A 13213-nucleotide genomic window follows, 5' to 3' on the forward strand; every position below is an offset into this window, starting at 1 on the left:
AACACTAAAAAAGTTACATACAGCAATGTCTTGTAACTAACTGGTTTCAAGGAAGTTTATAGTGGATGTACAAAGTCAGTTTTCCTCAAGATCACACAGATGTCCTATTTTGCTTGAAAGTGCTAGTGCTAATTGTTATTTTAAATGCCACACGATGCCTTGACATTCGTAAATGTTTAAGTATGGCTTAAATGGGCAAATAATTTTTTGAGGGCCATTGTATAATGTAAGACAAAAATGGTAGGAAATACAATTGAAATTGAAGACCTGCATTTTCTATGCATAATAAGACAAAGGGGTATGATCAAAGAATGTTGGAAAGCAACTTGACATAGGGCCTCGTTCATGATACATGAGCAGAATTTTTTTGTTTATGTAAATCGTTCGTAAAACAGGTGTGATGTAAATTTTTTGAGTTTGTGAGAGTTCTGATAAATAATGTCTGGCTGGACATGGATGGATTTTTATTTTTTATTTGATATAAGCTCTATTATTTATATTTTATATTTTAGTGTAGGCATCGTAAAATCGCATTCAGTTGATATATGGTCAGTGATAAAACCATAAATTAACACATCGTAGGCAGCTTTTAAATCTGTAATATCTTACAGCATTTTGGTCAAAGACCTTCTTTAGGCTTTCTATCAATTTCTTTGAATATTGTCCCTGTTACAAGGGAAGTATCACTGTACAATCGTGGAAATACTCGAGAAATTTCTCCAATGACTCAATTGAACCAGAGAAGGTTAGTTGTTGTGGACATCTTCCTGTCAGCATGAACTGAACATTTTTTACACTAAACTTCTGATGGCAGCAAAGATGACTGTTCCTCAGTCATGTGAATGCACTCCTTTAAAAAAAAAAAAAAACCTTTCGTTTGCATGTATGTTAAAAGCTTCCTATTCTCATTTACTAGTGAGTCTGAAGCCTTCCTTAAATGGCATTCCATGGAGCATGGATTATGATAATTGTGTAGAAGCATGCATACATGCTCTGTTTATAAACATTTGGAATACACAAGTTGTACTATCAAATCTGAGGAATGTGAATCCGGCGGAAGGTTGTCGGGAAACTTCATTTTATGTTGAAATGACTCCCAATTCTAAAAATTGTCATGAATGAGGCCCATTGTGACATCACAAACATGAAAGGAATAATTGACAACGGAACATTGAATTATTGAAAAATAATGCCAACCGATGTGGCAATGTGGCCACGACACGCTTGAGATAATGTCTTATCTCAAGACATTTTCTGGTTTTCGTCCCTAAAACACTCTTGTGAGTGGAACTACTTTCTTCTACCACCAATTGCTTGTGTTTGTAGCGACTCTTGTAAGTAGTAACATTGCTTCAAATTACCAAGATGTAAGTTTTAGTAAACAACTGCTTACAGCCCCACTGAGCCGCAGGTGTGCGCTTACACGAAGGCTCTGTTTGTTGCTCGCAAGCGTGTGTGTGTTGTGTGTGAGCATGTGTATAAGAAAGAAAGAGAGAGGGTAAGGGAGCACAAGGGTGCTTTCCACTATGGGAGGCTAAATAGGCCGACATAAATACAAGTTATTTTGGATAATATAAAAACTATTGTACTGATCAAGTTGCAGGGGGTGCATTGAAACCAAGGCTCTGTTTGTTGGTCACGACTCGAGCCTATGAGTGTGTGTGCGTGTATGTATGTGTGTCAGCATGTGTGAGTGTGGATGATATAAGAGCGAGAGAGAGAGAGATAGGGAGCATGAGAGCACTTTTCAACTGAAATTTAAAGCGTTACAAAGTTAACAAAGTTAACAAATTTCTTAGTTTTAATTAGTTATTTTGCTGAGGCAGACTTTATGGCTCTTTTAAATAACTTAAATAATTTGGCAAAGTGATATGGAACCAATATGCAGTCAAGACCTGGAACTACTTCATATGGAAAATAATTGCACACCTTAGAACGTTTGTAAACTAATTAGAATCAAGCATGTAACAGACAATTGATATACCCTGGAAACTGTTGCGTGTGCAAATCCCAAGAGATCAGCAGTTACAGAAATGCTCAAACCAGCCTATCTGCAACAAGCACTGAGATAAAAATGTTTCAATGATTGGCTGATTAGATGGTGAGTGGTGGTGGCGTAGTGGCTAAAGCGCAGGGCTGTTAATCAGAAGGTCGCAGGTTCGAACCCCACGGCCACCACCATTGTGCCGTTGAGCAAGGCACTTAACTCCAGGTTGCTCTGGGGATTGTCCCTATAATAATTGCACTGTAAGTCGCTTTGGATAAAAGCGTCTGCCAAATGCATAAATGTAGATAATCACATGAAAAATGGACCTTTGGATTAAAAAACAGGGAATGGACAATACAGTTTATTTTTGGTTTTTTAAGGATGATTTATGCAATGAAACAATCATCATAATCTATAATTTACAATATATTGATAGTTAGAATGATTCAAGATTTTTCAGCCATTTTTCTTGTGGCCTATACAGTGGCCTCACAGAGTCTTAAGCTACTCTTAAAAAATAATTGCATTAGAAAACAAAATATCAAACCAAGTGGCATTTGTTTTAAATAATTTGTTTTTCTGCATAAGCACACTTTTTAAGCGAACATTTGACAAAATCAAGTTTATTAGGTTTTAAATAATTGAACAGATATACAGTACTATTCAAAATGAAGACAAAACGTATTTGGACATTTTCAGGTTGACACATTTGGGGAACATGTCCATACTTGTGATAAACTACTCTGTAATGACACCTGTGTGAACTTTAGTTGGAAATGATTTAATATATCCACTAAAAAAAAAAAATTGCATACATGGTGAAGTTATTTCTGAGAAGCAGAAGCTTGCAGATGCCACTTTTTTCTTTGTAATGAAATTGATACATTAAGTGTAAGTAAATCCTTTTTTAGGCACTGTAAATGTGATTGTTTTGAGCAAATCTCAACATATCATATGCAGCTACTAGTATAATTTACAGCGAATGTTGTACTGGAAGTGTCTTCAACATCATAATTACTGTACCTAATAAAAATGTTACACTGTTGTAAATGGGCACTAATGAAGTTTCTGTCTGCCATGTAGTAATTTGTCGACCTTTTCAGGAGCCAAGATGCCTCTTGAATACTTTTTCATGCTTGAAATCATTTTATGTGCTGGATAGGTGCTAAGATTGCATTGCTAAACCCTTGTGCGCTCTCAACACAAAAAAGCACTCTACTAAGGTATTTTCAGGAAAGTGTAAAAAGAGGACATTTGGCAATGCCAATACATCTGCCATTGCTTACATGCTCCCTTAAGAGATAGGGTGCTAATGCAAAAATGTAGTCAGCCCCTTCACAGATAGCGTCCATAGAGAATGACACACCCTATAGGTAGAATTCCATGTGTTTGATATGGGGCACCTTGACTCCCTCCAGAACAACCACAAGAGACATATTGTACAAACACAAAATGACAGCAAAATTCTAAATGCCAAACCAAGTATTCCTACAGACCGATTAGATGGGGCTGTTGGGTGTGAATCTGTCTGCCTTGAGACGACTAGTCTAGCCAGGAGACATTTTGATGTGAATTGGTGAGCTTGTTGCGGATGGGTTGGTTGAGTGAGCTCTTTTTAAAATAGGACAACACTGATACAGGGATCAGTAGAGGCAGCTTTGACGAGCCCTCCTCTCAGGATTTAGTTAAAAGATGTGGCTCCAGAGAGAGAGAGAGAGAGAGACTGTTTGTCAACCCTTACTAATGCCCAATTCAGAGAAAAGGTTGAGGGTTAAAGAGTAATTTAGTCTAACTTTAAACAGTTAAAAAGGAGAGTTTAAAGGTGAAGTGTGTGTTTATGTGCCACTAGCAACATCAAATGAACCTGCAACATGCTTTTTGAGTGGCCTGACTGGGCCAAACATACAGTAACAGCACTGGCTTAACCAATGGCATGAGTTTAGAGAAGACTGTCTGTTTGCTAAGCAAAGTGAGTGTTTGAAACTTGTTTTAAAGTTGAGGTGTGATTGTTCATACCATAAATGTCACCTAATGGAATTGAAAAAAGGATGATTTTTTTTTTTTAAATGGATTTCCCAAATGCTTCTTCCATCTGCCATTGGTCATATTTTCAGTGCATGAATTCATTATGGGAAGTTAAAAGGTCCTACATTTTGACGTGCTAAACTAAAACTAAGAATTTTAAGATTCTTTTATAATTAATTTGTGTGCAATTTATGAACTCATGTTAATTGAGAGACTTTGAATATTTGTAATAAAATGAGTTTTTACACCAAGACCATTTAAAATGTAAAAGTGGAGGCAAAAGGTAATTAAAAATACTGAAAAACTTAAAAAAGTGTAACCCACTATAGCTCCTAAAATACACCCTTTTCCCTTTTACATTCAGGTACATTTTAACGTTAAATCTTGACATTGATAAACATATGTGTCAGCTACCTCTTTACAATGTGATGGTGTAATGTATTACTGCAAGGCACATTTGTTATGTTAAAATTTGTAAATGTAGTTTAAAATTTTGAATGTAATCCACTATTATTAATTTACTTTCAGATGTTGGTAGCACTTTACAGTAGGGTTCTATTTGTTGCCAGTTAATGCATAAGGTATCATGAACTAACAATGAAGAAAAGTACAATTGTTCATTGTTTGCTTATGTTAGCTCATATTGTATTTAATGTTAACATTAGTAAAAAAAAACTTTTTGTTTTTAGAAATGTATTTGTATATGTTCACATTAACATAGATTAATAAGTGATGAAAAAGTATTGCTTATTGTTAACCAGGGCTCTAAATTGCCAGTTTTGCTTGTATTTGTTATAATTAATATACAGTATTATATATACTAAACATAATATATAATTATAATATGCGACATAACATTTTAACCCATTTGCATGTGTGCAATACGTGTCGTTTATGCTTATGAGGAGCATTACAACAGAAAACATACAGTAGACAAATATTCCGATGTCTGCCTTGCTACAGGATTATTGTTGATGGACAAGGGATTTTCAGTGGTCTATTAGTTAACCATTACAATTAATATGCTAGTGTATTAAAAAAAATCTATTATTACATAGTAATAAATTAGTAAATACATATTCTATGGAGGTGGTATCAAATAAGTCATTAAAATATGGCATTGTATCATTGTATTGTGTCGGTAGTTGTAGCAATAGTAAACTGTATTAAATTATTACTCAGATTTATTATTATTATTATTTTTACTAAAATTCAACAAAAGAACTGAGAGCAATGCTTTCCAGATGATGAGATCTTTGGCAGACATCTTGGCGACATCTATATGGTATCAGGAAAAGTAGAGATCAGTCTTTTAAAATCACATTCATCCCTTATTTGTAATGTCTTTTATGGGGGCTGCTGTTAATATTTTAAGCAAAAACATATATCCAAATTCCATCTTGAAAAATGACCTCATCCCTAAAGCAACAAGCAAATCCAATCTTGCAATTTCTGATTTTGTTTTGTTTTTTTTTGTGGTTTCATCTGGGTTAAATTGTGCTAGCTGATTTGTTCATCCAAGCCTGGTCAGCTTTGCAGTAACTGAATTCCATAACTGATTTCCCTCCCCCTGCTTGGCCAGTCTGGTCCTCTGGTCTCCATGGTCCACTGGGTGTGCAGTGACCAGTGGGGGGTTTGCTTCACAGGCCTGTTCTGTGAAAACCGCAGGTCATCAGTGACAGATTTTTGCACCAGGAGGACACAGTAAGAGGCAAGAGTGGGAAAGGTGCTGAACCCATGACGAAAAAGATGCCTACAGTACAGTTTATTCTCACACACACATACACATACTAACCTAAGTGTTATGTGATCAACATATGCCTCCTGGAATGTAAACACGTCATTTGGTCTATTACTCAAGCAAGTCCATATACTGTAGATATACACTTATAATATTTCCATTGATTCAAGTACATTGTAACCTAAAATGTTGACGATGATGATAAGCAAAAAGCTCATTGATATGTGTTTCTATGGATATTTTGAATTAAACATATATGCAGCGGATATACTGTATATACATATATTTAGTTCAAAATATCCATATAAACAGCTTTTTTCTTATCATCATCATCATCAACACTTTAGATTACAATGTACTTGATCAATGGAAAGTATATTTTAGAGACTGTAGGTTGAAGGTTGAAATGCTCACAATCGCGATAAGCAGGGCAAAACATTTGCACTTAACGTGGATGTTTACAAGGATTTATACAGTAGGCACTGACATATTGCAGCACTGATATAAAAATGTAAACTGTGTTCATAAGAGCCCATAGTTACTGATTCACGCTGAAAATTAATGAGCATCACAATGACATAGACAAGCCCACATTATCACAAACATTAAAACTTACCTCACCGTCTTTTCTTAGGTTGGAGCTGCAATTTTAATCTTGAAATATATTGTTGTCTTGTTGTAAAATGAAGGCATTGTGTGGAGTGGCCCTACATCAGCACTGCTGTGATTCGGCCGCAGGCAAGAGGTCGCAGGCCGAGTGCTGTAGGTAATCAGAGACATTACAGTTCATACATTTTTTTTAAATTAGGAAAAACTGAGTATGGTCATAAAAAACAAATTTGTACATGGAACTACTTTCTTACGTGACGAATCAGATTCGAATGTTGCTGGTTCAAAACAAATGATACGTCTAAGCCTTCATTAGTCACTTCAGAAATAGTATCAAGGCTTGTGCTGTTTTGAACAAGTTATTGGATAAACAATGATGGATGTGTGTGAATGTGTGTTTGTGTGTGTGTGTGAGCGTGTATTTATCACTTTGTGGGGACCAAATGTCCCCATAAGGATAGTAAAACCTGAAATTTTTGACCTTGTGGGGACATTTTGTCGGTCCCCATGAGGAAAACAGCTTATAAATCATACTAAATTATGTTTTTTGAAAATGTAAAAATGCAGAAAGTTTTCTGTGAGGGTTAGGTTTAGGGGTAGAGTTAGGTTTAGGGGATAGAATATAAAGTTTGTACAGTATAAAAACCATTATGTCTATGGAAAGTCCCCATAATCATGGAAACACAACTGTGTGTGTGTGTGTGTGTGTGTGTGTGTGTGTGTGTAGAGAGAGAGAGAGAGAGAGAGAGAGAGACGGAGTGTGTGCGATTACCTGTTGCCACTCCCAAGCAGAGATGCTGTGAGCTTTCTGAAGATCAGCTTTCTCAATGGAAAAATTGCTTGCAAAAGGGGTTTTTCCCTCTATTTCGCGATAGCCAGTGTGCAAGAGTCGATAGAAAACACAATGTCCATCGCCATTTTATATAGCACCCATTGTGTAATTGAGTCTGTTGTGTCTCTCAGCTGTGATGAGCCGTAATGCTGAAGTTGTTTGTTTAAAGCTGTTTAAAGCTATTGTCTAACTTTAGTAGTGTAGAATTAATGCAATTAAGTGATCACGAAGAGCTGTTGTTTTTAAAAACTGGCTGATGTGGATTAAGTTCACGTCACCTAACTGGTTCATATTACACACAAAAATTATCTTTTGCCACCACCTGCTGGCTAACATATGTAATGTCAAAAAAACAATACATGTAAGAGACACATTATACAGTAACTCTTAACATATATGCTCTACTCTTACACTTTAGTTTAGAACCGCATGAACACAAGCGGAGTGATACACACAGTGAAGCCTCTGAGTGCTGATAGTGCTCATGGAACGTCTCTTGTCCAATCAGATTCGAGGTCCTGAAGTAACTGTTGTATGTATATATATATATATATATATATATATATATATATATATATATATAAAAATATTAATTTTATATTAACCAGAAATTTTTCATATCAATTACATAATACCTTAAATGAGCTGTTATGCTTTAAGCAAGACCATTTTTTTTGTGCCAAATCTAATAATTCCATTAAAGAAATTATGTCAGGTTGGCAATCATCTTGATAGTTGAAACCCTAACATCTACCCCACTCAAAATATTAATAACAATTTGAATCAGCTGCTGGTTAGCAATGTGTGGCTATCTACATTCGTGTCAGACAGAGCATTGTAAAGTGATACTTATGTGCAATGCTATACAGTAGATTACAGATAAAACAGATACGTTTTAAAAAAAAAAAAAAAATTATTTGTAATGTAGATTTTATTGTTTATTTTATCACAAATGCCCACTCTGAGGATATAAATCTAATCCAGACCTCTTAAAAGTAACAATTCAGAAATTTGACAGATTATATAGAGGATTTTAAAGGTAGCCAATCCAATCAATTGTGTGTGGAGGGCATCGTGGGAGGGCAATTTCTAGTTTTATATGACAATTCAGATGCAATGATTTTTAAATGCAAAATATGATGCTACATCAGAACATCTTTGTGTTATTAATTTAAACAAGTAAATTAATCATGTATGGAAGACTGTCAATGCTAAGTTTTAGTTCAATACTTGCCAAATTGAATCATAGAATATATTTTTCAATGGTCTTGACCTTGTCAGAGATTTCTCCAAAAACAATCTGTCATTTTCATCTTCTATGCTGTGCAATTCTTATGGCAATAAGTGTGGAGAATGTATTTCTGTTTCTGAGGAAATATTGTATGAAATGGCATTAAGGTGCTGTAGGCAATTTTTTATGGAATGATATGCAGAAAATGTTCCTTCTCTACGGAAGAGGATTAGGGCCAAGCAATAATAAAAAAAAATAAAGCCATCTCGAGATTAAAGTCATTATAATGCGAGATTAAACTTAACGAGTTTTTTCTCGAAACACAACGACTTTATTCTCGATATTTAATGAGTTTATTCTCAAGATTGTATTTCGACTTTTTTCTCGAAATGTAATGAATTTAATCTCGCATTATAATGACTTTATTCTCGATATTTAATGAGTTTATTCTCAAGATTGTATTTCGACTTTTTTCTCGAAATTTAACGAGTTTAATCTCGCATTATAATGACTTTATTCTCGATATTTAATGAGTTTATTCTCAAGATTGTATTTCGACTTTTTTTCACGAAATTTAACGAGTTTAATCTCGCATTATAATGACTTTATTCTCGAAATTTAACGAGTTTAATCTCGCATTATAATGATTTTATTCTCGATATTTGATGAGTTTATTCTTAAGATTGTATTTCGACTTTTTTCTCGAAATTTAACAAGTTTAATCTCGCATTATAATTACTTTAATCTCGAGATGGTTTTATTTTTTTATTATTGCTTGGCCCTAATCCTCTTCCGTACTTCTCCCTGAAAGGTATCAGTGAAGTAATTTTCCTGAGATATCTTACCGGTTTCTGAGACAGCATTAGACTATGCAAACAGCAAACAAAAATGTGTCTGTTTGCCTTGGTCTCTGATGCTTTCTGCCTGTAAATTTTTCTGTCATTTTGCGCATACTCATAGTATTGTAGTTGCAGTTAATTTTTTTAGGCTTATTGCCATTTTTATGCAATGTTGTTCATAAGAGTTGTCAGTTGAGTGTGCTATTTTGCTGCTGTTGTTTTGACAACTGCTTCTGCTCCGTGTCAGTCTCAAGAAAGCACATTTGGTGTCTTTGGAGTGTGGGTGTGGAAAATTTCAGGATGGCTAAAATCTGTAACAGCACCTTTAACTATAATGACATTATAACTTAATAGCTAAAGTTGATAAATCTAAAGTTTTCAGTTGTAAAATCTAGCTTTATAAACAGAAACAATTATAAGACAGTGTAGGTACTGTAAGTAGTTTGTAGATAGGTTTTGTGGTGCTGTCAAACCAATTGGCTCAACCAATGTTATGCGTTTGAGACGGGGCTATCTGATTGACCTGCTAATAATGTACATGAGCAGTGTTCAGGAAACCTGTCTGAAAACTCACCTTTTTTTTGCAAATAGAAAAGATTAGAATAGAAGAACAGGTAGCCCTGCAACAGATGTCATTGCCCCCCAAAGCCCCCCACTAAACATCGTGTCAGTCTGAGATTACATAAAGAGACAGAAGCAATTGAGAAATATATAGAAGAAATGTGGTGAATTCTCCAAGAAGGCGTGTCTGTGACAGGCGCCCGGAGCCAAGGTACCAGTCGTCAAGCCGCGAAGGCTGTGGGGAGGACGGAGGGTTCCAGTCCAAACCCACACTCACGGCAGCATGTCGTCCATCTGCGCATCCGCCTCAGACTGGGCGGGCTGGCCCGAAGGCGGCAGCTCAGTAGAGTCTTCCACGCCAGATGCCTGGACGCTCTCCGATGCAGCGCCGATGTCATCATCCAAGTCTAGAGGCTCAAGGGAGAATGCCGGCTGGCTGTGGGGCGAGCCGCACTCATCCCAAGCTTGGACCGAAGCGAGCGGATTTACCCCACAAAACCGAGCCCGTCGTTATCCCCATATCGCCTTCATCTCCTCAATCCCGTGGGAAGAAGGAGCGATGCGGGGGGGGTGGCTGAAGTGGCATTCACCTTGAGGAAGGAGAGCCGCGACTGCAATGCTGCCATGGTCATGTTCTCGCAATGAGTACATGAGCCATCCACGAATGCCGCCTCAGTGTGATTGCTGCCTAGGAACACGAGGCAGCATCTGTGGCCGTCGGTCTTGGAGAGAAATCGACCGCATCCAGGAGCAATACAGAGGCGGAAAGGCATCTTGAAAAAGACACGTCCTGAAAAGGACATTCAACGCCGCTGTGTATTGCTCTTTTGAGAGTGGAAAACTCAAACTCTTTTTGAGAAATCAAACTCTTTTAGGAGGAGAACACTCTTTTAAGAGTGAAAAGCGCTGTCGAAGCACCCAGGGGTGTAGACTGCACAGCGTGCAGAGAGAGAGAACGCCAGCTGGAAACGCGCCATAGATCCAACAGCAATGCTTCTCGCTGACAGAGGTGAGTGAAACAGTGGTGAACTTCAGCTTTATTGTTGCACTATCGTTCCGCTGCGAAGAAAAATTCTGACTAGCACTCGCTGCCCTGCTTCTCTTTATACCCGTATGTCCGGGGCGGGGCATGAAAATGCACTATGCAACACATGTGCCTAAAACTTTTGCACAATACTGTACATTTGTTTATATTTTGACCAAATTATGATGGAAAAAAATCTGAATTCCATTTATTAATTTTTTTTCAGTGTATGGTCTTTCTCTTGAATGCCCCAAAAGGCTTTTAGGGGTTATTTCATGTTGAGATTTAAAGTAGATGTAAGATATCTACTGGTCTTCGGTCTCTCATCTTCCTAATGTGTTTCTGTGTCTCTCTTATGATCTTTCAGAAAAAGGGCAAGCTACATTACCACATCGCAGTCATCATAAACTACATGGGACACTGTATTTCTCTGGGAGCGCTGCTGGTCGCCTTCATCCTCTTTATGAGACTCAGGTGGGTGAGTCCTCTGCCGTGAGGAGTTCTGAAGAACTGAGTAATTGGAATTGAATGACATGTGTATTAGTCACACTAGTGGATGCAGTGAGTGGATAAATAAGTAACTAAGTGTCCTCAAAATTGTATTGGATTTAAATTCTATTCTCATAACTCAAAGGAAAGTTTTATTGCTCAAAGGTGGCTCCTTCATAGCTCTCTGGGCCTTGGTAGCAATTGTTGCAGGGCCTGGTGTGAACTCACCGGTTGCCCCACCCTATAGACGACCCTGTTTGGAACTGAATGGGAACAGGTATAGTTCCACAATGAACTTATTTTAGTGCAGGTACTAATTCCACAGTTGTGTGGAAAAATGCCTTAAGATAAACATGTTTTCAATTACTGAGATCAAAGTCATTTTATATTTTTTATGGGGCTCAAAGTAAAAAATGTCATGTGGTGTAACTGTCCGGAGATAGCAAAAAAATTTATTTAAAAGAAAGTATTGAAACAATTTTGTTTTGAAAAAATGTAAACCCTTATGAATGTTTTTGAAAAAAAGATATATGACATTTTTATGAAAAAGGCACATTTTTGTTCAGGTGTTATGGTGTAACATTAAGTCTTGATAACTCATGATTTCCAAACCTTCTTTAGAAAGAAGAATAAAAAATGAATCGTCTAAAAAAAAAAAAAAAACAGTATATTTGAAAACCCCAGGCTTAGATAATTTGGTAAATTTAGATAAATTAGATAATGTTTATATCGTATTGAAATCTCTGACGTTTGAGTGCAAACTTTGGTTTGTTGGCAAATCTGTGCAAAGTTTGAGACATTGTTGCAATCGTTGTCTTAAACTCTAGAGGAGACACATGTTAGATTCCTGGAGTCTCAGGAGAAAAATCTGAAGAGCAGATGTCAGCAAAAATCTACATTTATTTTCCATTTAAAGGGATTGTTCACCAAAAATAAAAAAAATAAGAAAAACACTATTTTTACTGTGCAAACTATTTACCCAAATATCCAGATTCCCCACAAATGGTCCCTTTCTGGACAGCTCTACCCACATGTCCAATGTCCTTTGCGTCAATCAATGTTAAATCAGTTTAACTGTGTGTGACATGGGCTCAGTCCCCAACACAAATATGGGCTGCCTTCCTGTCACATCTCACCAGTAAATTGATTGATTTTCCAGCTACTGACAGGAACTATACATCAGGTGGCCCAGCTGAAGGGGAGGGAACGAAGAATTATATATGCTCAGTGATTACAGGCAACTCCTTGGTGATGAGCCCTCCTTGAGCCCAAGTTTCTGGGGTCCAAGGACAACCTGTCCAGGTTATCTCTCACTTGTCACAGCATCTGAGAAATCGATATGAAATGGGTCATCGGACTGCTCTGTGGCAATGAGATTTTAGAGTAATGGTTAAGAAATGAAGACACCTCACTGCCACACCAAGGACATGCTCATTCCCCTTCCAGTTTGATTATTCCTGTCCAGAAATGTAGAGAGAAGAATAGCTGTTTCCACGGAACCATGAACCAACTAGTTGTTAAGTTCAATAAAACCATGAAATCTGTTTACTATAAGATCATGTCCAAGACTTATCCAAAAATGAACATTTTGTCATAAATCATTCTCCCTAATGCCACTCCAGACCTGTATGACTTTCTCTCTTCCATGGAACACAAAAGGTAAAAGTCTTCTTAATGCCATATAATGAAAGTGAATAGTGACTCCAAATAGGATGATAAAACACCATAAAACAAGTGTAGCAGTATCTGTAAAACTGTGCTATATTCCAAGTTTTCTGAAGACATAAGGTCACTTTGTGTAATGAACAGGAAAATGTAAAAGATTATTGTTAACATCTTTTCACCATATAATGAAAGTGAAATTGACTCTGGGCT

General features: G+C 36.7%; 1 protein-coding gene across 1 annotated transcript in view; it reads left to right on the plus strand.

Moving 5' to 3' along the window:
- Positions 1-13213, plus strand: part of crhr1 (corticotropin releasing hormone receptor 1) — a 123554-nt gene that overhangs the window by 53905 nt on the left and 56436 nt on the right. The window contains exon 8 of the mRNA XM_052138465.1: positions 11217-11323. Coding sequence (XP_051994425.1) covers positions 11217-11323 — 107 coding nt within the window. The remainder of the gene's footprint in view (positions 1-11216; positions 11324-13213) is intronic.

This window comes from Xyrauchen texanus, chromosome 12 (assembly GCF_025860055.1).
Source record: "Xyrauchen texanus isolate HMW12.3.18 chromosome 12, RBS_HiC_50CHRs, whole genome shotgun sequence".
Taxonomy (NCBI): domain Eukaryota; kingdom Metazoa; phylum Chordata; class Actinopteri; order Cypriniformes; family Catostomidae; genus Xyrauchen; species Xyrauchen texanus.